General features: G+C 40.5%; 1 protein-coding gene across 1 annotated transcript in view; it reads right to left on the reverse strand.

The window, feature by feature from the left end:
* The window catches only part of DNAH11 (dynein axonemal heavy chain 11), a 4,606,558-nt gene that overhangs the window by 3,600,408 nt on the left and 980,089 nt on the right, over window positions 1-26,061 (reverse strand). Inside the window, exon 20 of the mRNA XM_044065542.1 lies at window positions 8,188-8,274. Within this exon, the coding sequence (XP_043921477.1) occupies window positions 8,188-8,274 (87 nt within the window). The remainder of the gene's footprint in view (window positions 1-8,187; window positions 8,275-26,061) is intronic.

Consider the following 26,061-nt stretch of genomic DNA (forward strand, 5'->3'; position numbering starts at 1 on the left):
GTATGTCCCTTACATTTTTGGACACACAGTGGATAGTTTTGTTCACATCTATAACGTGCTATGCCATTTCTGTCCCTCTACCTGTGTTTTTACAGCCCCTGTTGTCTGTTTGAAATCCTGTACACAGAAATTTTCCATGTACATTATGGTCACCAACACGGGGTCTACAGGGCTGTCTATCTGCTTGCTGATTTGCTCTACTTGCCTCATTTGCATGAGATTCACCTCTTTATGAGATGACTTGCATGCCACAGAACTACCTGTCTTGGCGCTTTTGCTCGCCACTCAGCAGTGCTTTCTGGATCGCACAGTTGCTTACTTTCAGGCAAGCAACATGCCACGATGCCTACACAGTAAAAAGTACAGTGTAGGCTTTATTAAATTCCCCCTGGATGTTTGTTGATTGTGCTAAACTTGTGGGAGTTAATGTTTAGGAGGACACTAAAGGGACTGCAAAGTAACTGTTGATTGTGCTAAACTTGTGGGAGAACTATAAAGCATGAATCCCACTCTCTTTCATTAATGTTTAGGAGGACTAAAGGGACTGCAAAGTATCTAAGTAAAACAATTTTAGTTTTTATTAATATTTATATAAAAATTAATGATGTAAACTGAACGTTATATTATAAAGCATTTCTGTATAGTGTGCAGTTAAAGGTATTTTAAATGCAAAATGGAAACACGTCATCAGTGACTACTATATATGCTAGTGATAATAAAATAAGAAATTACTTTTTCTTAATTATAATATATCCAGGCTTTATTCTGAAACAAGATAAGAAAGACTGGAAAGAAGCTTAAACGTAAGATAATATTGTGATCTTGGGCTGCTGGAGGGATGTAAATGTGTAGTGATCATATTATGACTCAAATGGGATAAAGGTGAGGAGGGAAGAGGGAGAACAGAACCAGCAATAAATGCAGACATTTACTGAGGTGAGAGCAGACAATGCAAGTACTCATGGACTGATAAGTAAGATTTACAAAGGATTTATTGAGTAGTGGGGGAGCAATAGAAAAGAGAAATAACAAGTGGGAAAATGTGTTAGGGTTCATACTGACAGAACAGGAGTGGATAGAAACAGGAGTGGATATAAATATGTAAGATATCTCAAAGAATTTAAAATTTTTGGTTGGAAATGTTTGCACAAATGCTTTCACAATTCATCCAGGCTGCATCAAATATTCCCAGGGATAAGCCTGGCATGCCAGAGATGCAAGACAAATCAGAAATGAGACTGTGAGCTTATCTTCTGGTTCTGGTATTGCCAGGAGCTAGGTGAATATAAACTAGGCATATAGTGCTTGATGGATAAAATACTGGAAAGACCTACAGACACTTTAAAAAGTATATGTTGTTATTTTGGTGCCCAGAAAGTAAAATAACAGGAAGTTAGCTGAGCTACTATTGTTGGTCTCCAAAATAGTAATTACAAGGAAATGGAAGTCAGAAACAACCCATTGACAAGATGAGAAGATAGTGATTATGAATAACAAGATATGGAAATAAAATCAGGCAAAGAAAATGGTAGGTAGTGGGGACAGCAATTGTTAAAATGGGAAGAAGTATGCAGGGAAGAGTAAAGCAGAAAAAGCAAAAGGCATAGTAATAACATAATGATTTGTAAAGTACTAAGTTAATACTGCACAGATGTTGGAAAAGAACTTCTATGCTGCACTAACGGGCAGTATCCTAATGTTAGAAAAATGACTGTAAAGTAATCTACAGAAAATACTTGAATCTTGTGCTTGGATTGCACTGGATAAGTGTGTCTGGTTGTTTGGCTCTTGTATAATTTATTTTCTCTATGCTGCTGCTATATTTTCATATTACTTCTTATATCTTGTTTCTCTTTATCATTGCAAAGTGCTTTTGCACTTCACTGACCTCACTGGCGGCTCCTGCACTGTTTCAGCATTTTTATTACTGTGTTTCCTGGTTTAGTCAGTTGTTTGAAGATTATTTCCTCACCTCTGGGCTTTATCTTTGGGATTTTATATTAAGAAAACTCAGGACTGCACTCTAGTGGCAGTAGAAGGTAGTCTGGTATGTTCTGAACTGAGAATTGCATGAAAATATGTTCAAGTATAACCCCCCCCCCCCCCCGAATAGCCATAAGGCTAATTTATGTTTAGTCAGTTTTCTCTGCCTATATAAAGTTGGCACATTTGTGTGATGCTGCCCATTGTGCAGTGGGTTTTAACAGTGTCCTGTACAGACACCAGCATCTACTACTGACATTTTCCCTATAAAAACTACTCCTGAAACTTCCCCAGACACACAAAGAGAAACAGTTTGGCCAGTGACAAGCATTACCCCTAAAGTTTTGTATTAAATACTCTTTTTTTTTTTTTTTTACTCTATACTCCTTCAGGAACCTTCTGATAGAGAAAAAGGGCCTCTAACTATGGATGTGAACTCTCCTGCAAGCTTGGTGGGTATGGGCATCCTAAGGCAATGTGGAAATTGCCTCATGTTTACTGACAACCAACTAATTCTTAAGCAAAATGATAAGGCATGTGAAAGATGTATTTACACAATGTCTCTGGAGGCAAACCTCTCATTTACTCATAATTCCAATCAAGTTGTCAGTAATGCACAAACTACACCTATCACACTTACTAAGGATTAGACACATAGACCCACATATGCTAAAGCTTTTAAATGTAATCTTCTTGAACCCCAAAAACCAGTATCAAAAGCACTCCATTAAAACAATACCCACCACAACACATACAGCCACATCTCATGGACCCTCAGCTTTTAAGCCCTTAATTCAAGCCATCACACAATCCAAAATTTTGGTCATAGAATACTCTGTTGTGAGACACACAGATATCCAACTCACCAGGCTGAGTAAGTAACTGTCAGTTGCCTATCAGGGGCCAAAATCCACCATACCACTCATGCACTCCAGTCATTGTTTGACTCAATCATAGTCCATGTGGGTGTAAATTATCTGAAACATATCTTCTGGACTATATGAAGAGACACATTATGGACTGTGTGTTGTAAGCTGCTATGAGCCTAGCATTGAGCAGCATTTCACAGTCTCCAAGGTCAATGCCACAATATGAACAAAAATGACTGACGTTAATAATTGCCTTGTTTTTTATTTTTGGTGTCACTCCAAGGAGGTATGATATTTGTCAACATGAGAGGATATGGTCAACAGCTGCCTTTCCAGGGATGATCTGCACCTGTCCCCACTACGCTTTTGAATACTGACTAAAACATTGCCCTCCCTATTGTGTCTTTCTTAAGCAATGTGAAACTGACAAATCTTCCCAGATAACAAAACCCAACCCTATAAAATCTAAAAGGTGTTACTGCTCAATGCTTGCAGTCTGAACAAGAAACTCCATTTCTTCCATGCTCTTCTCTGCCAATGTTTTTGCAGTTGCAGAGACATGGTTTGAGCTCCAAGGTGCACACCTGCAGTGCAAGGCTGAGAAGCCTTCCACACATTTAGACCAGCTACTGCAGAAGCAGGGATTAAAGGTGGCGATGTCTCAATTTACATCAGAAACAAACATACATAGGTTCATAGGTTCATAGGTTCATACTAGGCTATCTGCCCGAGGGCATTTACAAGCCTAGCCCATAGTTTTGTGGCTTACGCCACCCCTTTAGTATGGGGAACTATACCCATTGTTTTGCTGTGCCTCTGTCGAGCAGTGACACTGAGGTAATCCCTGGGGTATATCTGCGATCTCCCATACATTGGTCAAGATTTCTCTTGAACAAGGCCAGCGAGGTGCTCTGCCTCACATATACCGGGATTTTGTTCCACAGCATAGGGAGTCTTTGGGTGATGAATCTATCCCTCCAGCACGTCCTATTAATAGCCGTGTCGAGGTTTAAGTCTCCCGCCCTTGTGGCTCTGACGGATCTAGATTTTTTGAGGTGAAGCATATTCATCAAATCTGGGTTTGACATGGCCTTGTATGTCAGGCAAAGGTCACCTCTGAGCAAGCGTGGCGACTGAATAGAGCTGGAGTTCTTTCAGTCGGGCAGCATAGGACAGATTTTGAGACCCTTTATCCTTTTGGTGAGGAACTTTTGTGGCCTCTCCAGCTGCTGCAAGTGTCGGGTCAGATACATTCCGAATGGGGCATTGTACTCAATCATTGGTCTGATGAGTGATGAGTATAGGGAGACTATGACCTCCCTTGATCTAGATGTGAATCCCTTCATGATAAGGTGGGCAATGTAGAAGGTTTTCCTAACTACTTTAGCTACATGGGTGTCGAATGACAGGCTACTGTCAACCTGGGTCCCCAGGTCCCTGATAACTTCTTCTGTGCTCAGTGGATTGCCACCTATATGGTAGCTAGGGGTAACCTTGTTTTTCCCAAAGGGTATGACTATACCTCACAGCTCTTCAAACAGGATAATATGCTTGAGCTTCTTGTCCCAAATACCATAGTCAAAGTCCTATACCATTATCCCTGCAAGGTATAGGACCCCCTCTGTGAGCCAGGAAACCAGTAACATATACTTACACTTACTGGAGACACTCAGCATTCAACCCAATACCATATACATGAGTGAGTAACTACACCACTAAAAAACTGGAAATCTCACACGACTCTAAGCTTGCAAGCTCAGAGATTCCTGGGCTTCATCAAAAACACAGTAGATCATGGAAGAATGCTGTGCAACCCCCCCCCCCCTGTGTGATGTCATCTTTGGTAAGGTCAGACCGTAAAGTGGCCTACATTGAAACAAAAGTAAATCCCAGGACTCCTGCTATTCCTGGAACATTTAGGAACTATTCTAAGGCAAGATTCCTACTATTTAGTGATAACCTAGCAAAATTTCAAGCCCCCCCCCCCAAACCCTGAGGACATTATTGCACACAGAGATCCTGTACAATCATGTCAATAGATGAATAGAGACAGCTACACCTACCAAGAATAAGCATATAACAAACTCAAAAATCAAGCCACCCTGGTGAATCACAACTTCAATAGGATGCATACAAAATGAAGAAAGTCATGGCAAAAATTAGGACGTGCAACACCCAGAAGGATAAAAACTCTCTCATCAATCTAAACAAGCAACTCAGAGGGCAAATCAAGTCTATCAAAGCCCAGTTTGAGGTAAAAATAGCCTCCAAGGCCAAGGAGAACCATAAGGCTTTATTTAGCTATGTCCACAACCTCAAAGTCAGTACATAAAAAAGTGCAGAACTAACTGTAAATTGAGTAATCCACTCTGGACCAGAAGATATATTAAATCTATTGGCTGACAAATTCAGTTCCAGTTTTACCCTGCTCTTCCCCCAGTCACCTCTCAGGAAATACCATTGAACATAACTTTCTCCTCTCAACTATAATTAGGGAACAGTTCCTTAATGCACTCTCCAAGGTCAAGAATGGGCCTTAATACCACAGAATGCCACCTAAATAGCATGAAGCACAACCTATTAGGACACTGGAGTAATTACTGAACCTGTATCTCCCAGACAGGCTTCATGCCGCACAAAAGCAGAATTGCAACGGTCATCCCTCAACACAAAGGCAGAACATCTACAGACCCGCAAGTCTGACTAGTCTCATATGCAAAACCATGGAAAGGATTATTATGGAAATTATTAAAAGTGACATTGGACATCTTCAGACATTGGATTCAACCCAGTTTGGTTTCATCACGGATATCTTATGCCAACTCAACCTGGCAGACTTCTTAGAGAAGGTCACCAAAGCAATGGATTACATCAAAATGATGCATACTGCCTACCTTGACCTGGCTAAGACATCAGATACAATATCCCAACTCTGGTAATGTAGACCAACTCACAGAATTAGGTAAAAATCTCTATGTCCCTGGCTGGCTCTCAAATTTGACAGAAGTAGTAAGGATGGGGAAGCCTTTCTCCACAGAAAGGCCACTCATTAATGGAGTTCCTCAGGACTTGCTTGTCTTCTTTTTGGCATCTGCTTCTCTCAAGTACAGGCCAATGTCAAGGGCCTCTGGCTGTCCAGGTTTTGCAGATGATTGCATACTAGATAATGTCACAGAATCCCCAAAACATTAATGTCCTCCAAGAAGGACCAACTCAGACAAATAACTGATGCCAGGGTCACAGTCTAAAACTCAATGCCAAGAAATGCATAATAGTGTCCTTTGAGAACTCTGCTGCCACTGGAAACTACCTCACTGATAACACATCCCTAACAGTAGACCCAGTAGTTGGGAATTTGGGGACGCATATAGACAGTAACCTGGCCTTGACCATCATATGCCTGAGGAAGTGATGAAATCTTTCTGTGTTGTGCAACTTATCAGCAAGGGTATGGCATCTAGATCCAAGGAAGTTATCATGCCATGTATTAGGTTCTCATTAGACCAGTCACTGAGTACAATACCCCTCTCCAGTATGTACCTGACCAGGTGCATGCAACAAATGTAATGTCCACAGGGGTTCCTCACAATAAGAACACACGGCATAAATAACATCTACTGCATGGATCACCTTAAAGCCTTATCTCTATACTGATTCTCCTAGTAACTATTGGGAAGAGATCTCTGCCTAGCATAAAAGGCATCCTTGCATCCTGCTCTGATGGTCCTTGCTTATGACATAAATGGTAGCTGGAGGGACAGGTATGTGTTTCAGAGACAACTCCCTTCCTTAAAAAGCCTTCCCATCCATGTGCATCAGATTTCTGCCTTAACCCAATTCAAGTGTAACTTGGATGGGGAACTGAAAATTCACCCCTAATCTGGAATGTATGTTCCTAATGGGCAGAGGAAGCACCAAAGTCCTACCCTATATATATCCCTTAAAATAATCTTAAGGTACCTAAACTTGTCAAATAAATTTGAAATACATGGTTAGGCTTAAACAGGTCCCTGTAGCCATTAGCCCAGTATACACTTTTGAACCTATAGGACTGCACTATATGTAGAATATTATGTTTATGGATAATTCAATACAGAGTTATTATTGGAAGTATGATGTTCTCTGTACAGAAGTACAGGATAAAGTAGACAGTTGGGTTATAACACCGATATCAATAACTTTTATGGGGTAATGTGGGTTAAAATGTAAATAGCCATTGAATTGTGTCACAGTTTGAATTCCACGTCTGTATAAGAAGCTTGCAAGATAATACAGTTTGCTTGCAAAAGAAAATTGATTAGAGGGGTAAGTTAAAATACAGTATGGATAAAACAAGAAGATGTCTCACTATGGCTGGATAAGAGGAAAGCCATTAGTAAAGTAATAGAATTGTTCTATGTATCAGGTACTGCTGTTATATGTGATGTAATACTGAAGAACATTTGAGAATTGTTCAACTAAGCTTTTTTGAATAAAAATAAAACAAGAAAATATAATGGAATAAAATAAACTTTTCCATAGTGTAACAAAGTTCACTCTTTAATTATTCTCAGTTTGAGAGCACACATTCTCAGTGAAAAGGATACATCCCTTATTGAAACTGTGCAATCTCACACTCACTATTGTAAGTGATTCTGATGGCTGTTTTTTTTTTTCTTTTTTCATTATTTTACCTTGACATTCATTCCCACAAACATGCAAAAACGTACTCACACACCTGTTCAGACAGGAACTAAAGGCTCAACATTCTGTGAATATCCTCAGTATACAGTCCCATGTCATCTGCTTAGTAGCATGCTTATAAGATGTTACCTGCTTGTGGTCTTGTTTTAGTGGCTTATAAGAGACATAAATGGCATGTCATTCACTTCATCAATGTATTTCCACAAGAAAGCTATTAAGATGACGTTTTTTCATTTTGGGATTTCAAGACATATTTGCCTGCTTCTGCTGAACAACCATGAATTACATTAGTTGTTATAAACACTTAAAACTCAGTATAAATGGACAACAGTATTAAAAACTAAGCCCACCCAGCCTAAAAATGAATTCAATGGACTCGAGATAAAATCACTCAAATGCAATGAGATAAAAGTGTAGAATGGTAAATATATGTTAAATCTAGAAAAATATATGCTATGCTATGAAAAATTATTAGTAAAAAGGAACGATGAATGTTTGGAAAATACTAATGGAAGTTAAATAAAGACAAAAAAAAAAAAATCAGTGTTGTCCGAAATATGAAGCATACTGTATCTTCATAATTCAACTTATTTGCAGACAGAATGGTCATCCTAACTCCTCATAGACTTTTATGTTGGTCACTGTCTTTTACCTTGTCTATAACAGCATATGGATATTCTGCACCAAATGAGAAAGCTGTCTGCATTCGGAATTTCTCACGGAACTCTATCTGCTTCATCTACAAAAAAAAAAAAAAAACAGCCATTATAAGTATCTGTATGAACAATAGTTATGTAATTTTTTGATAAAAAAAAAAAAATATTAAGTTATTCATAAGGAAAAAAAAACTATTAAGGAAGAATCCATTCAATACAAAAAATTAACAGTTCAAAACAAAATCATTACATCATACCACTATTACAGACTTTACTTTTAGCTGTTAACTGCAGTTAGGGTACACATATTCCAACTGCTTAAGCATTTCCGATCAGAAATGTTAGGAACTATAAAGGAAAAAGTATGACTGTGTGAGGAACTCACCATAACAATAAGCGAATGAATCATTCTTGTGTTATCAGTCTTAATAACATTTGGGGTCTGAAGAAGTTGCTCTGACTTAGATTTCTCTCAAAGAGCAGAATCAATGGGTTGTAAGTACAATGATACCAAGGCTTGCATCTTTTGTCTAGGAGTGCCATATAGGCAGTTTCTGGGGTGAATTTGTGGTTACTTAACCATTCATTTAAGTTTGCATTGAAGGTTGTTATACAGTACTGTTATGCTTGATATGCATTAGAAATTTGTTCTATGGTGGGGAAAGTGTGAAGATATGAAAATCTCTCCAGCAAGTTTTGGGAATTTGTTGATGTACATTAAGGTCATAGAATGGGTATTTTAAAATGCTGCTGGTTCTGCTAATGTACAGGAAATCAGACAGAGCTAGGTTCTTCATGGTGTAGTAGGCTAGACAAACAGTCACTGTGAAGAAGCTAGTAGGCCAGATAATACAAAGGCAGTCAAGCTAATCTGTCAGGGTAGCTAAGGTTTTAAGACACTTGATTTTATTAACTACAACTCTCTGTAGCTTTTCCATGAGGTAATATGTTTTGTTAGTTACATACCAAAGGGGGCATTATACTTAACAGGTCTAATAGTGGCGGTGTACAGTAGAACAACATTCTTAGATTTGGAGGAAATTCCCTTAGATTTCAGTTGGGATAGATTTCTTAACTATGGTGGAAACATGATGGTCAAATGTGTACACGTTATTCACATATGTGTCGAGTTTTCTTACAATAGTGTCAGTCTGTAGAAAAGTACTATTATATGCTAGCAGGTGGAAGTGGCCACTTGTTGAACAGTACCATGCTGCAATTTTTAGTATTTGGTTTGAAACTATTTTATCAACACTAGATGTGAGCATAGTCCAGCCCCTGGTGGAGCAATGTGGAATCAGAAAGGGATCAAATAACAGTACCCAGTTTACAGCTGCCCACAGACTTGGACAGCCAAATTCCTTAGGTTTGGGTTTGAGTGTTAGCAAAACAAATATCAAACAGAAGAAGATCCAGTAGAAAAAATTCTCGGCAACACTGTTAGTTACAGTTTTACATTCTGAAAGGGTACTCACAATTTTCACCATTTAGGTTCTAAAAACTGGGTTCTAATCAGAAATCTATTTTGCAATCAAATGAACAATGCTGGGATTTATACTGAGCTTCACTAATCTGTCAATAATACCAGCATGGGAACGGTATCAAAAGATTGGGCAAGAATGAGTTAAGCAGCAGATGTTAAAAAACATTGTCCACTGCCTTAGTAACTTTTTCAAACAAGCTTAGCAGGTTTGGGCAGTGTGGGGGGGATCTACCTTTCACAAATCCGAAATACTTGGGACATGGTCAGTCATGCTGCTTATGTCTACAGTTACGAGATCAGATATTATTCATTCCATGGCTTTATATACAAGGCTCGTGAGACTGACGGGCCTATAGTTTCCAAGGTGAGAAGTGCAGGGGAATATAGCAAAAGCAGTTCTCGACACTACTGGAACAAACCCTGTGGCTAAGCTAAGGATGAAAAGTGTTCATTGATGAGTATGAGAGATGGGCAGCCATGGTGGTGCAGCAGTTAGCGTTGCTGCCTCACAGCAAGAGGTTCTCTGGTTCGATCCTCGGCTGGGGTGCCTTCTGTGTGGAGTCTGCATGTCCTCCCTGTGGTTGTGTGGGTTTCCTTCAGGTGCTCCGGTTTCCTCCCACATCCCAAAGACATGCTGTAGGTGGACTGGACACTCTAAATTGGCCCTATTTGTGAGTGTGTGCATGTGTGTGCCTTCTTTGGAAGGTTGGGCGCCGGGCTGGCAACTCAACACCGTAGAACTCCACTGCCAATCATGAGCGTACAGGTGATCCACTGTGGCGACCCCTAACCAGGAAAAGCAGAAAGAAGATGAGTATGAGAGATGAGAATGTACCCCAGTATGTTTTCAGGTCCTATGGAGATATTATTTTTTAGCCTTGGACACAGATTCAAGGATTTGTTCTATACTGATTTCAAGGGGGGTGCTGCATAGCGGCAATAGTGAGAGGGGTAAAATTCAAACTAAATTTGATTTCCAAGATATTTGCTATGTTCCTGGGTTGGAATGAGTGATGTTATTGTGGATGAAATCAATGCATTTTAGTTTCCTGACATACCTAAATAAAAATGTATAATTCTCTTTTGTATCTGTGGCTACTTTAAGTCCATACTTGACTTTATGCTTATTAAGGATGCTTTAAAAATTGTTACTAGTTTGCTTCAGCACATTTCTGAGGTGGGTGGTGGATTTCATTTTATAGCTGTTCAAGATTTTTCTTATTTTGTTACACAATTTACTGATATGAGTGTTCCACCACAGGATTTATTCTTAAACTTGCCATTACACTTAAGATGGACGGGTATTGACTTATCTACACAAACTGAGATGCTGGTAGAAGACACGGGTGAGAGAAGGTGCCTTTTCAAAAAAAATCAATCCTTCAGCGCATGAATACAAAAGATAATCAAAACCATTGAAAAAATGTACATGAAAGAACATCAAATTATCAGCTTGGCACAAACAGGAAAATTGCTTCATTCAATAAATATTTTCTAGAAGCAGTTTTCTAGCTTTTTATCTTCACCACTTAAAATGAAACACTACTCAATTAGGAAAGGAAACTGCCGCGTGTAAACTTTGGGGAATACTATATTAAGCACAATGTCTTTCTGTAAATAAAATCATCATTGGTGAAAGGACACTGGAAAATCTGGGGTACCATTCTCCCTGAGAAGTCATAAACAGGTTGAGATGGGAATCACCTGAACTGTCTCTTCTTTCAATTGGAAAACTCATTTAAATCAGAGGAACTACAGGAATTCATAAAGTAGACTCCCTTCCAATAAAAGTAACACAGCATATTTGTTTCTATTTAGAACCTGAGATTTGAGCACTTCTGCCAAAAGGATTTCCCAAAACACTTGCACTTTAAATCACCACACCCACCTTAAATAAACATCTCATTTGAAGTATTCCAACAAGCAAGGGAACTTCAACAATCAAGGATGGAGAGATGGATTGTCATGCTTAATGGGATAGCAAGAAGGCAAGACAGCATCTGTCATCCATCAAGGAGGGACACACTCTCTGATAAGCGAATAAGAGCATACATGTTACATCCAATATTAAAGTCATTCATAGATGGGTCCTACAGCCAGTGTGAATCCCAAATAGTCAAACAGTAAAATACCAGTATGAAAGGAACCACAGGACAGCCCAAGGTGCAAACTTCATACAGCTTAATCCTGAAGTCCTGACTTAACAAAGAAAGCCCCTCCTGAGATTAAATTCTAGATAATATATGAGTATAGGTAGTGTAGGCACAACCAATCAAGTGACCAAGGTATACAGAACTGCAATGGTGATTCTTTTGGAAGCAAGAAGCAGAAACCACCAGCTTTGTGTGTGTGTGTGTGTGTGTGTGTGTGTGTGTGTGTGTGTGTGTGTGTGTGTGTGTGTGTGTGTGTGTGTGTCTGTGTGTCTGTGTGTGTGTGTGTGTGTGTGTGTGTGTGTGTGTGTGTGCACGCAAAGGCAATGCAACTGGCAGTTCACTTTCGAAAGATTAGTTTGGCAACTGCAAGCCCTTCTCTCCCTGGTGTGAAGAACAGCTGTTCACACTTCTTACACTCACTTGCCCAGGACACACCAGGTAATAAGTGAGCTGGCAATGTATGACAAAGTGTGGACTTTCTATGCCCTAATTTCTCCCCTGACAAATAAAACAAGGAGACAAACTGGCTAATTCCAGCACAACCTGGAAACCACTTTTGAGAGGAAGTATAAGTTAGTCCTAAGGGATACCCGATCCATGTGAAAACAAAAGTTTTCCTACATGAGGGCCTGCAAATCCAACATCTGACAAGCACAGGTGACAAGAGACCAGAACAAAAATTCAAGAAACAAACCTCAACAGTGCTTCAAATACTTCACAGGCAAGCTTGTCAATCATGAAGTTCAAGTAGCAAGCACTGGAGGTATTTTTCAAAGGAAGATGGAGATACAGCATTCCTTTAAGGAGCTGCTTGCCCAAATGGTGCCAGACCACAATCCTACCCCATACAAGACTCAACATGGACAGAAACTGAAGACAAATGCACTCTGACCACATCATATACATTCTTAAGCTGAATGAATAGGATAGTACAGGGTATCACTCTGACTAAACGAAGAACTGTTTCCACCCGCAGTCCATCAGTAAAATCAGCTATCATCCCACTTATTAGGGACATCTATGATTTGGACTAGAAGATGTTCCTGTGCCAGCATTGACCCATGGAAGTCAAACCACTGCAATAAAATACAGAGAGAGAGGTGTACACCCACCATAGTCTTCCATCTACCCTAATGCACTAGGTGATACAGGTATATCTCAAGAGTTTCCCATTTTCAGACTACAAAGGCCAGACATAACCTCTAAATCCATAGCTCCAAGAAAGGACAGGAGATACAGCAACAGACAGACATCTCATTCACCTGCCCATTGATATAAGCACCAAAAGCACAACATTTCTGTCTATGGCACACTGCCAGACAAGTACTATCTCCCTGCTCAAGGAGTGCAAAAGTATGCCCCTTTGTTTAAATAGCTCACAGTAGATCAGTCGTTTTACGAAATGAGAAGCTGCCCTGGAAGCAGCTCTCTATCAAAAGCATTCAGGAGCAAACACAAAGGCAATTGTGGCAAGGAAGAGTATAATTTTACTAAGTGCTTTCGTCCTAAATACAAATGAACTTCTTCAAAGAACAAGATGTGAAGAAACATCACAAATGTAAACACTTAATGTCACGTCACAAAAGTTAGCTGAAAAACATCATTACCCTATAATTTACAAAAAACATCCACACCTAAAAACTCAGTGCTTACAAGGTTGTTTATCTAATAAAGACATTTAATATTAATGTTACCATTCAGTCCTGGAGATCTGTCTGCTTGTAATCTTAATTGCCATAGTGTCTGTAGCTCTTCCACTCTATTTTTAAAGTTACCCCCCCCCCCCATTTCAAGGCCAAATAAAATCTTATGTTCAGGAAAATCTGTAATATGTCTATACAAAGCATTATAAAGATAAACATGCTCTAAAATCCTCTTTTTAACATTTCTAGTGGTCATTCCTATGCAATATGAACTACAAAATAAACAGAATGCAATATAAACAATTCCTTTTGTATCGCAAGTGATTCTAGTATTAGTATAAAAAAATCACATCACGATGTGACAAAAAATAAAAGAGCCACTGTGAATGCATCTACATGTATTACAATTTCCTTAAGGATAAGTTCCTTTATCTTTGATTGTGTCTATCGAAAAAAATTGTACTATCCCTAAATAATAAATCTTTAACACTTCCATATTTCTTATAAACAAACACAGGTTCTACACCAATGACTCAGAACAAATCAGGGTTCCCTTTCATTATTCACCAGCTATTCCTACCTACTGTAGTAAAAAAAAGAACTATCTAAAAACATATGTATAATAGAAAGAGAAGATGGATAAGTATAACCGCCTTCATATTTATCAACTTCATGAGAGTCAATACCTTTTGAATAACTGGTAGTAATTCTGTTTTCCTCCTAGTAATAATATCAGATGCCTTATTTTTCAAATAAACCAAATCATAGTCCTCTCAATAAACATTTCAGTAATTATCTCCACTTCCTTAAGGAACAGTTCATATGGGGATCCAAATGGAAAGATGATAAAAATCAGTAAGAAAATGAGAGTAGTACTGTTTGAAGTGAATTTACCCTCAAGTCTTGGTGAATAACTTCATATGGTGGACCATTTTCACAAAAATCTCACCAAGGCGACACTGATATGTAGACTGTATTTTATATAGCATATATCATGGAATGAGGTAGGTTAGAAAATAAACGACAGCTGGGTGCACAAGTCCCAGGATAAAAAAGTGCTCAAGCCTGCTATGTGCAGTAGTGACAGGAATGGAAAAAATGACAGTGTAGAATCCTCAAGATATGGAAATATTCCTACAAATAGGGTTAGGCCAGACGCAGGAGGAGGATGCTGCACCCTCCTCATTGTAGAAGGAAGTAGTAATCTACAAAAACTGGCTGGCCAAAAAAAGAGCTATAATGATGACAGAGTGGACTATTAAAGATAAGAAAGAAATTATGGACTATTACTATTATACAAGAAGCCCAGAATTTCCAGATAGAAGATATGCAAAAAGACCGAGAGAGAAATTAAAGGAAAGAAAAATACCTGCACAAGAAAAAATGCAAATTTATGTTCAACAGATCCATGAAAAACATTACAAAAACAAAGAAACTTTAAAACAGTTGGAAAAAGAAGTGACACAGGAAATGGGAAAATATAAAGAACAAAACCTAGAGATTTTGAAAGCTATAAAAAATAAATATGGGCATGTGAAAGAAAAGGAGATCGGATATGGTACAATATTTATGCAAAGGAGAAAGCCAAACTAATCAATACAAAAAAAAAAGCAATTCCAAAGATAATTTGAAAAGAAGTACAGGTAAAGGCACCAGGATATGGAAAATTTCACAATACAAAAAAAAACTCACAAAGGAGCAACACAGAACACAAGATTAGCAAAGTAGAAGTTTAAACAAAAAGAAGATGAAGTCATGGAATACCTGTGAATTGAAGGATTTAGTGTACAAAGTCTAACACAAGTTATGTCACAGCATTATAGTCCCCAAATTAAGGTGAAATGTGAGACATCTGAAGAAGTATTGACATAGGAAAGAAAAAGATTTAATACGGTGCAATATTTATGCAAAGGAGAAAACAAAACTAATCAATATATATTTGAAGAGAATACAGGCAAAGACATTCTGATATGGAAAATTTCATAATAAAAAAAAGTAAGAAAGAAAGGGGGAATTAGAAAAGGCCATTAGTAATGACAAAGTTAAATAAATAGAAACTGAAGTTAAGGATTGCCTGCAAAGTAAAGGATTTAGTGTAGAAAATCCCACTCGGGTATTGTCACAGCATGATGAAACAATGAGTCCCCAAATTAAGGAGAAACAGGTGGAGCATCGGGAAGCATCTGATCATTTGCCACATGAAGATGTTCTGGAGTCTTCAGTAGGAAATCAATACAAAAGTTCAGTTGGAGATGCACAGCAATGGAAGGAGCATAAAACAGTTTCAACTCTGACTCAGTCAATGTTGTAGAGCTATAGGCCAATGAGTTCCCGTATGAAAGAGCAATGGATGATGCAATTTGCAGCTGAAGAGAATATGTTACAGGAAGATGTTGCCCGCAGGAAACAGTGAGCAAAGAGTGTGCCCTCAGTTTAGAAGATAATGATCTAAGGGAAGAGATGTTTGATTTAAGAGATGGAGAGACATTTTAAGATCAATGAAAGAAATAGATTACAGAAAGTAAACAAGACTCTAAATGTTAGAAGTCTGATAAAACAGAGGAACACAGTAGTCAAGACTATTAACATAAATTTATGTGATATAACAGAGGTAAATAGGGTATATTACCGTGCAGCTAAATTAGTAACAAAGTCTTACCACAAAAATGCAAAACAATAACGGAAATAAAGGGAAAGAAATACAATGGCATCATGGAAGCATCAAATCGAGAAAACAATAAAGCAAATGAGAAAAGTGTCACTGTTAGAACTGAGTATAGAAGAGGGAACAGATCCACAAAAATACTTAGACATGATAAAAGCAATGCACAGTATCAGAAAAGACCAGGAGCTATCATACGTACTGCAAATAATAAACTAAAGATGTCAGCACAGGCATAACAACTTAAGATATGCAGATAAACATAAAGGAAAAGTTCAAAATAAACAATTCACTGATGACCCAAAAAAGTATTTTAGAGAAATGGAAAACAAAACAAAAGGAATAGAAACACCACCAAAAAAGAATAAAAAAAGAAACATTTTGGGGAAATATTTATGAAGTCCCTATGTAATATAAAGATGCTGAATGGATAAAAGTAGTAAAACAAACAGCAAGAAGTTTAAATGTACAGGGTATGAAATGGGATGAAGTAACAGCTAGAGAAAACTGGGACAAAATTAAGAAAATCTTCTAAATAGAAAATCCCAGGCCAAGATGCAGTACCTAACTTCTGGCTAAACAAAATAACATCTTTACATGAAGATTTAGCCTCGAGTAAGAACTACTTATATGCGTATCCTGAACAGGCAGCAACCTTATGCCTAGGAAAAACGATACACCTCAAGAGTGAAATTACAAGCCAGCTTAAAAACTACAGACCAATAACTTGCCTTCCAAAGATGTACAAACTTATAGTGGAAATGATGCCAACAGTGTTTATAGTCATTCAGAAGAAAACTCAATCGTGACAATAGAACAAAATGTGGGGAAAAAAAAAAATAAATAAATAAAAAAAACATATGGAACAAAGAATCATTTGCTGATATTGTCAGAATAGAAAATTGTGAAAAAGGGGGAAATCGATGTATGTCATGGATAGATTACAAAAAATCATTTGAAAGCCTCCCACATTCATGGATTAACGAGTGCTTACCAAAGCATAAAAATACATCATACACTGATCAAATACATTACAGTGACCATGAAACTGAGGCAGACTGCTTTGCAACTAAGCCATGATAAAGGACAATTATCCCAGGGATAAAAATTCAAAGGCGGATACTCCATGGTGACTATCACCACTGCTCTTTTGTCTTGGCCTTAATCCATTAAGATGTCTACTTAACAGATTAGGTCACGGTCACAAACTGACTTCCAAAAAACCACCAAGTGTAAAGACTTCTCACCTTCTTTTTGTGGATGACTTAAAACTATATAGTTCATTGGATGAAGAGCTGAAAGCATGTCTGCACATTGTTAAAGCTTTGTCAGATAATACCAGAATGTCATCTGGTCTTGATAAATGTGCAAAGGCAACATTTAAAGCAGGAAAGCTGCAGAACCAAGAAAATATCAGTCTAGGACAGGAATGTGATATAAAGGAACTTGAGCAGGAGGGAGTGTATAAATATTTTGGAATTAATGAAGGATTTATGATAAAATATGAACAAATGTGTACAAAACTCAGTAGAGAATATTTTAGAAGACTAAAATTAATATTGAAAACAGCCCTGACATCAAGGAACAAAGTACAAGCTATAAACAAATTTGGTCTTCCTGTTCTAACTTTCAGTTTTGGGCTGACTTACTGGCCACAAAAAGTACTTGATCAATTGGACAGGAAAACAGGAAAACAAGAAAAATGCATCACGCTTATCAAATGATACATAAAAATTAGTGTACACCACCTTGTTGTGAAGGAGGTATGGGCCTCCTCTAAACTGATTACATGTATAGATTTACAACTGTGGAACTGCATACATATCTACTGAACTCACCAGATCCAAAGTGAAAGTTTTAAAACATAAGGAAACCTATAAGATGACTTCCTTGCTTAGGTTATTAGAAGCATACTGATGCCAAGCGGGAATGGAAATCAAACCAGAAGTAGACAAAACTCAGGCAGCAAATGAAATAAATATAAGGAAAAGGCAAGAAATGTGTAAAAGGCATAAATATTGGAGCAAGTACAGGAAACTCCTGGAACAACTCATGTTGATCAGGATTTAACACAGGAATAGTTAACGAGAGGTGAATTTAAAACAAAAGATGAAAGGCGAACATTGGTGGCACAGAATAGTGGACTACATAAACATTGGATTACAAAGTCCACTGATTATGTTAGAGAAACAGATAAATGCAGGTTCTGTAAAACAGAACTGGAAACAGTTGCACATCTTAGTGCTGGCTGTGATACACTAATGGCAGAGGGCCTGGATACTGAAAGGTATAATAATGTGGCAAGACTGTTGAACTGCAGATTGTGCAAAAATTAGAATACTGAAGCAGCTGGAAAGCATTAGAAACATGAGCCAGAAAGCAATATAGAGAATGATGAAATTAGAAGTTATGTACCTACCATAACGTTCCATGTTAGTTGTCTTCTTCTCGCCTTCTTTCTTGCTGGATGGGTTTGGGACTCGGCCACTCTAAAAGCTTGAGAGCTAGTTCCACCAGCTCGAGGCTCCCCTATATCCCACAATGCTAGGCGGTAACTCCTCAGATCTCGTTTGAAAGCTAAGCCCAGCAAGAAAATTCCATCAAAGGAACAAAAGAAAAACTCCTCTAGGTCTGTCCTGGCTAGGGGGAAGGAGGGTGGGACGCAAGAAAGAAGGCGAGAAGAAGACAACTAACATGGAACGTTATGGTAGGTACATAACTTCTAAATGTTAAGTTGTCTATCTCGCCTTCATTCTTGCTGGATGGGACTGCGTCCCTAGCAACTTGTCCTGGGTGGCCTATCGGAACAGACTCTTGAGTACAGTGGAACCAAAGTTGGCTCGGTCTCTAGAGGCCAAGTCCAACTTATAATGAGAAATGAAGGTATGGGGAGAAGCCCAAGTAGCTGCAGAACAAATCGAATCAATAAGCAGCCTATCTTGGAAAGCTATAGAAGTGGCTAAAGCTCTAGTTGAATGAGCCCTGGGTTTGGATGGCAACTGTTGATGTCTGATCTCATACACAAGGGTAATCAACAAAGTAAGCCATCTAGAGAGAGATACCTTAGAAACTGGAAGGCCCATTCTACCTTCTGCCTAAGAAACAAACAGTTGATCAGACTTCCTGAATTGTTTGGTCCTGTCTAAATAGTACCTAAGTTGGCGATGAACATCTAAACAGTGTAACTTTTGTTCTGACCTATTAGAATAATTAGGGAAGAGGACAGGAAGCTCAATGGTTTGATTCAAATTTGCCAGTGAAGCTACCTTGGGCAAAAAGGATGGGTTAGTACGTAAGGACACCCTATCCTTATGAAACACCAGATAAGGGGGTCGACTACACAGAGCATGGAGTTCAGAGACTCTTCTAGCTGAAGTGATAGCTACTAAAAAGAGTGTTTTCCAAGATAGTAACTTTATTGAACATGAAGCCGCAGGTTCAAAGGGGGGAAGAATTAAGGACGCCAGAACCAAGTTGAGATCCCATTGAGGAGGAGGATCCCTGATTGGTGGTTTGAGGAGAAAAACTCCCTTTAAAAAGGCTTTGCAGAGTTTGTGAGACATAATGGAGGACTCTGAGACTCCAACATGAAAGTTCGATATTGCTGCCAATTGAACTCTGATTGTAGACGGAGACGAACCTGAGTGGAAAAGTTTGGCTAGAAAGTCTAGAACTGATTGAATGGAAGCAGTGAAAGGATCTATATTCTTTGACTGCGCCCAATAGGAAAAACGTTTCCACTTGTTATGATAAATCTTCCGAGTGGAAGATTTATGAGAGGCTATCAAAATATCTCTAACTGAGCGAGATATCAGAGGAAGCCTGGCTAGAGTTGGAATTGGAGGAACCACGCTGTGAGGTTCAGAGAAGGAAGGGAGTGGTGCAACTGACCCGACTGATGGGTCAAGAGGTCCGGAACTGGGTCCAGATGCCAAGGTTGCTCCAACAGATAACGGTGGAGAAACGGGAACCAAACCTGTCGAGGCCAGTAAGGGGCAATAAGGATCATGGAAGCTTTCTGAGCGATGGCTTTCTGTATTAGCTGAGATATCAGTGGGAAGGGAGGAAAAGCATACAGAAGTCCCCGGGGCCAATCATGTACTAGAGCGTCTCTGCTGGGATGGCCTGTTTGGGGAAAGAGGGTGAAAAAATCATCGCACTTGCTGTTTTGGGGAGTAGCGAAAAGGTCGCAGCAAGGCCGGCCCCACTTTCGAAAAACTTTCTCCAACACTGAATTCTTCAGAGACCACTCGTGAGGCATGAGAATAGCTCTGCTCAATTTGTCTGCAATCACATTGGACTTCCCGGGAATGTGCGTTGCTAACAGAAACCACTGAGAAGAAATCGCCCATTGCCACAGTCTGAGTGTCTCTCGACATAGGGGGTAAGATCTGGTTCCGCCTTGTTTGTTGATGTACCACACTACAGACATGTTGTCTGTCTGAATTGCTATAGTTCCCTTGGGAAGAGAGTCTTGTAAGGCTTGCAACGCTAGAAGCACTGCTCTCATCTCTAGGACATTTATGTGCAAGTGGCACTCGAAAGGTTGCCACATGCCTTGGACTGTCCTGCTCTGGTAATGCCCCCCCCCCCACCCGATCAGGGAGGCGTCCGTTGTCACTGTAGCAACCGGAGGGGAAGGGACGAAAGGTCTCCCTAGGTGGAGCTGGGGAGATGTGATCCACCAAGAGAGATGATTCTTGCACGATTGAGTTATCCGAATAGGATGGGAAATTGGAAGTCGTTGGAAAGACCATTGTGTGAAGAGCATCCATTGTAAAATTCTCATATGGAAGCGAGCTAATGGTAGAAGAGGGATGGCCGCTGCCATAATCCCTAAGACTTTCAGGATCAATCTGGCTTTGACTTTGTTGCTCGGCAAGACAAGAGAGACCTGTCTGTGTATTTCTGCTATTCTCTGCTCTGTGAGTCTGGCTGACATGTTGACTGTGTCTAGATTTGCGCCTATAAAGGTAATAACACGACAAGGCGACAAGACAGACTTTTCGTAATTTATTGAAATGCCTAGTGCCTGACATGTGTGAAAGGTGTAGTCTCTGGCGAGAAGCAAAAGATGCTTGGTGGGGGCTGTAAGGAGCCAGTCGTCTAAATAAGGAAACACCTGGAATCCTTGTCGTCTCAGATGAGAGGCTACCACTGCCATGCATTTGGTAAACACTCGGGGGGCTGTAGTGAGACCAAAGGGCAGGGCTCTGAATTGGAAATGACTGGTTCCCAGCCTGAAGCGGAGGAATCTCCCGGAGCGTCGACTCATTCTGATGTGATAATACACGTCCTGGAGATCTATCGAGCACATCCAGTTGTCCCGCCCCAAAAGGGGTAGAATGGACTGCAGCATGACCATCCGGAACTTTGTTTTCTTTTCAAACTTGTTCAAGTTGCTGAGATCCAAAATGGGTCTCCAGTCCCCTGTTTTCTTTGGAACCAAAAAGAATTTGGAGTAGATTCCGGATCCTGTTTGGTCTGCTGGAACTGGTTGAATGGCTCTTTTTGCGAGCAGCTTTGAAATTTCTAATGCTGCTTGCTCCCTTTGACTGGGTGGAACGTCTGGAAGGGATTTTTTGGATTGCTTCAGAATGAAAAGGAATGGGATTCTGTAGCCTTCGGAAATGATAGACTGTACCCACTTGTCTTGAGTTAGGGATAGCCAGGCTTCTGGGTACAGCGATAATCTTCCCCCGACTGCCTCCGAAGGTGGACAGTCGGGCAACACCTCAGGGATGCTGAAAGGGCTTGTCGGAAAAGGATTCTCGACTGCCCTGATTCTGCGGGCCCCCTCTGCCTCTAGGACAGCGTCTACCATTATTGTTCCCCCCTCTGCCTCTAGAGGAGAATCGACTCTGTGCGTCAGGCAAATCTCCCTGAGATTGTTTGCGGAACCACATCTTTCCCCCTTTCTGGCCTTTGGGGTAAGGCCTAGAAGGAGTAGAAAAACGGACTCCGACGGCAGAGAGAGTTTTGCCATCAGTCTTGCACCTAGTCAGGGTTTCCTTCACTTGAGGACCAAAGAGGGATGATCCATCAAAGGGGGAATTAGTGAAGGACGCCTTGAAAGTGTCCACAAAGTTACATAGCCGCATCCAGGCGTACCAACGCAAGGCTACACCTGTACCTGCCGCTCTACTTGCTCCATCAGCCGCATATGAAAGGAGGCGCATGGAGGAGTTAGTTATAGAATTAAGGGTTGCCAGCTGAGAGCTCATTCTATCCTGAAAACCCGCAGCTGTTGGGTCCTTTAACATTTCACTCGCTTCCTTGAGCAAACCCCTCTGAAGACGAGTGAAATGACACAGGTAATTCAGCGATCGCATAGTAAAGGTCGCTGACGAGAACATCTGCTTCCCGTACCTGTCCATCGACCTAGACTCCTTGTTAGGAGGATGAACAGGCACTGAAGGATCAGCTAACTCCTTCTTGGTGGCCGCAGCCACCACCATAGCATCAACAGAGACGCCTTTGGTTAAAAATTCTTTGTCCTTAGGGGCAGTGAGGAATTTTGATGGTCTCCTGGGGGTGGGTTCCACTGAATCAGGAGCCGCCCAGGCCTTCTTTGCCACCACTTGCATAAGGGGGTCAAAGGGAGGGGACACCCAGGAGGTGGAAGGGCGAGATCCGAATGCCTCAAGATACACTGATTCATCCTGTGAAGGGTTGAGGGCTGGCCAATTCCCCCTCTGTTTTAAGATTTGGAGGATGTCTGCAAAGGAGACATCTTCAGAGGGGGAATGAGGGGAACCTTCAGAATCCTCTAAATCAGTGTCAGAGGTGACAGACTCAGGGGAGTCAATGTGCTTCCTCTTGCACTGCCTCTTCCTAGGGGGCTCTCCTACCGGGTCAGGAGAGGCCTCGGAAGAGGAGGAGATCCCCACTGGGGAAACTTGAGGAGCTGGCTCTCTACAGTCGGGGATGAGAGAGTGAGCAGAAATCACCGGAGGCACAGTGGAGGGAGGGGCAGAAGGAGCCGACTGTGGAGTTGAACCTGGTTCTAACACGCTCCTCATTACCTTGAAGGCACCCCTGTCAGGCAGAGCCGGAGGTCTCCGCTCCGAAAAGCTGAAAACCTCCCCCGGCACCGACAGTGATGGCTCTGAGGCCGATGTCGGAGCCGAACTCACCAGCGCCGAAGCACCACGAGGGAGAGCGGGGTCAGACAAGGGTCCGATGCCACTCGCCCCCTCGGAGCCGATGAGGGAAGTCCGGCGCCGAGATTCCTCCAAGGAAGACATCGGAGCAGACAACAGCACCGAAGACAAAGGTATCGGTTCCAACGCCACCACAGTCTCGGGTCCGAGCCGCCCCGGCTCCGAACTCAAAAGAGTCAGAGGAGGAACATTTTGAGTAATGGGAATAGTTCTCGACTGTTGAGTCGGACTTTGAAGCATCTGGGCTAGTGCCTCGGACTTAAGAAGTCGACTCACTACTCTCTGAAGGTCATGATCCGATAGTCTGGAAGACCTAGAGGAGTGAGAGCTATGGCTCCGTTCAGACAGCAAAGGTGATGCTGGAGCCGAATGAACGGAGCCGATAGATGGAGATCGGGACCTTTTTCTAGATGTCGGTTCCGACAACTTGATCGGAGCCAACTCAGTTATGTCTTCCTTGGCTCCGGCTGGAGCCGAGGAAATAGTAGGTGCATGTGTTCGAGATTCATCGGCTCCGGCCGAAGCCGATGTTCGAACAGCCTTAGGACCCCCAGAAGACGGCTCAGAGACCGGAGCCGAAGGTCTGGAAGACTTAGAGGGTTTCCCCGAGGATTGAGTCGAGGGACCCTCAGGCTTCAATAAGCCCCTTAATATAAGTTTATTTTTCCGCTCCTGCAGGACTCTAGGCTGAAGCCATGGCAAACAGCACATGAGTCCTGCAGGTGCAAAGGCCCCAGGCAGTATACACAAGAAGTGTGACCGTCTGTCAGAGACATCTTCTGACAGCACGAATCACACTTCTTGAAGCCTGAGACCTTCGATTCTATGGACATGTCCAAGAAAAGTCCAAGTGTAACCACAAACACACACACACACACCGATTACACTTGTAAAATTTTAAATTAAAAATTAGTAATTAACTTAGAAATTAAATCCCTACAAAAACACAGTCACTCCAACTATTAAGGAAGGGAGGGACTGGGCCTAAAGCCCAAGGGAATAAAATTAGGAAATTTAGGAGAAAAACTGGCTAAAAAGGGGAGTAAACTATTTAACTTTTAAAACTATGAGGAAAAAACTAACTTAAAGGGGTCTATCTAGTGATACAACTAAATATTTCAACTAACCTGACGAGCCGGTTGAAAAAGCACCTCGATCGCTGTAGCGGCAAACGAGATCTGAGGAGTTACCGCCTAGCATTGTGGGATATAGGGGAGCCTCGAGCCGGTGGAACTAGCTCTCGAGCTTTTAGAGTGGCCGAGTTGGAGCCGAGGATCGGCTCCGAACCCATCCAGCAAGAACGAAGGCGAGATAGACAACTTAACATTTTAAGTTACATGGGAGTACCCATTACCAACTGTTCAGAAAATAGACACAAGAAAAGCAGATATAATAGCCCATAAAAAGAAGACAAAAGTAGCACTGATCGTTGAAATTGCTACACCCAGTGATTACAGTGTCATAAGTACAGACAGAGAAAAAGTAATTAAAATGCCAGGATTTGCAGGCAGAAATAAGAGCAATGTGGAAGATGAATTCCTATACAGTTCCAACAGTAACAGGAGCACTGGATCTCATAAAAAGAATTTACAGTTGTATTTAGATATAATATCCATACATGTAACTCCATATGAATTATAGGAGGAGTTGGTTCTGGGCATACTGCAGGTGCTGTGAACAGCACTTTTGGCTAACATCAAAGATTAAAACAACACTAATTTCATAAACTTTAATCACACCTTGATTTAGGAATGGAGTTCATTCCTGTCATGTTACCAGAAAAGGGTTCCTATTACTTGATCGAACATTTAGGTTAGCAAATACCTAAACGTCGATCTGGTAAAAGCAAAACCCTGTGAACTGCTGATTTAACACAGGGAAAGAATTCCCTTGGCCGTTATGCAGATTTTGCACCTTTCCCCACTGTAGAGCAATCTCGGAGTTCGTATATTTAGTGGGGTGGAGCACAGCCCCCCACTTTATTTTGGTTTAATTTTTTTTTTTTTTGCGGCCAAGGGACTTTATTCCCTACGTTAAATTGGCCATTCACTGTTTTAATTTTTCAATATTACCAGGTCGACGTTTAGGTATTCGCTAACCTAAACTTTCGATCGGGTAATATAGCAGCACTAGAAACTCAAAAGACTTTGAGAAATTAAACCAAAACAGTTTGCTGTTCATAATTAACAAAGAAGCCCTGATATACTGATTTTTGGGAATATTAGCTTTCAAAAAATTAGGATGAATACCATTAAAAATAAATAATTATTAACTGTAATTGCTTTGTGATACTAAAAACTTTCCAAGGAGAATGTCTTATTGTCTATCTGACAAATACAACCATATGAACAACACTTTTCATCCATATCATCAGAATTATCAGGCAGTTATCAAATTCAAGGACACGACCGAGAGGTGCGCAATACGAATGGGAAAGGGAGGCAAAGAGGGAAAGGCAAATCTCGAGCGAAGTTTCCTCCAGTGGTCTAGTTATTTCATCTGGTTTATCCATTTTTAATTTGACTGATTAATCTCTCAATTGCTAAAAATGTAATGTTTTATGAAAAGGATTTACATTTGTACCCACTAAATGGGATGATTTAGCTACGTCTCTTAAACAATTGAGACGTTCTGTTCATAAGCTGAATGTGGCATTTTATTGCATAATACTGGTGTTGAATCAAATATTTTATTCATACCATCCACCTATTAAATTCCAGTTATACCCACTTTACAGGCTTTTTTAAAGACCTGCAAACAAAATAT

Source organism: Protopterus annectens, chromosome 3.part0 (assembly GCF_019279795.1).
Source record: "Protopterus annectens isolate FY-2018-M chromosome 3.part0, PAN1.0, whole genome shotgun sequence".
NCBI lineage: Eukaryota > Metazoa > Chordata > Ceratodontiformes > Protopteridae > Protopterus > Protopterus annectens.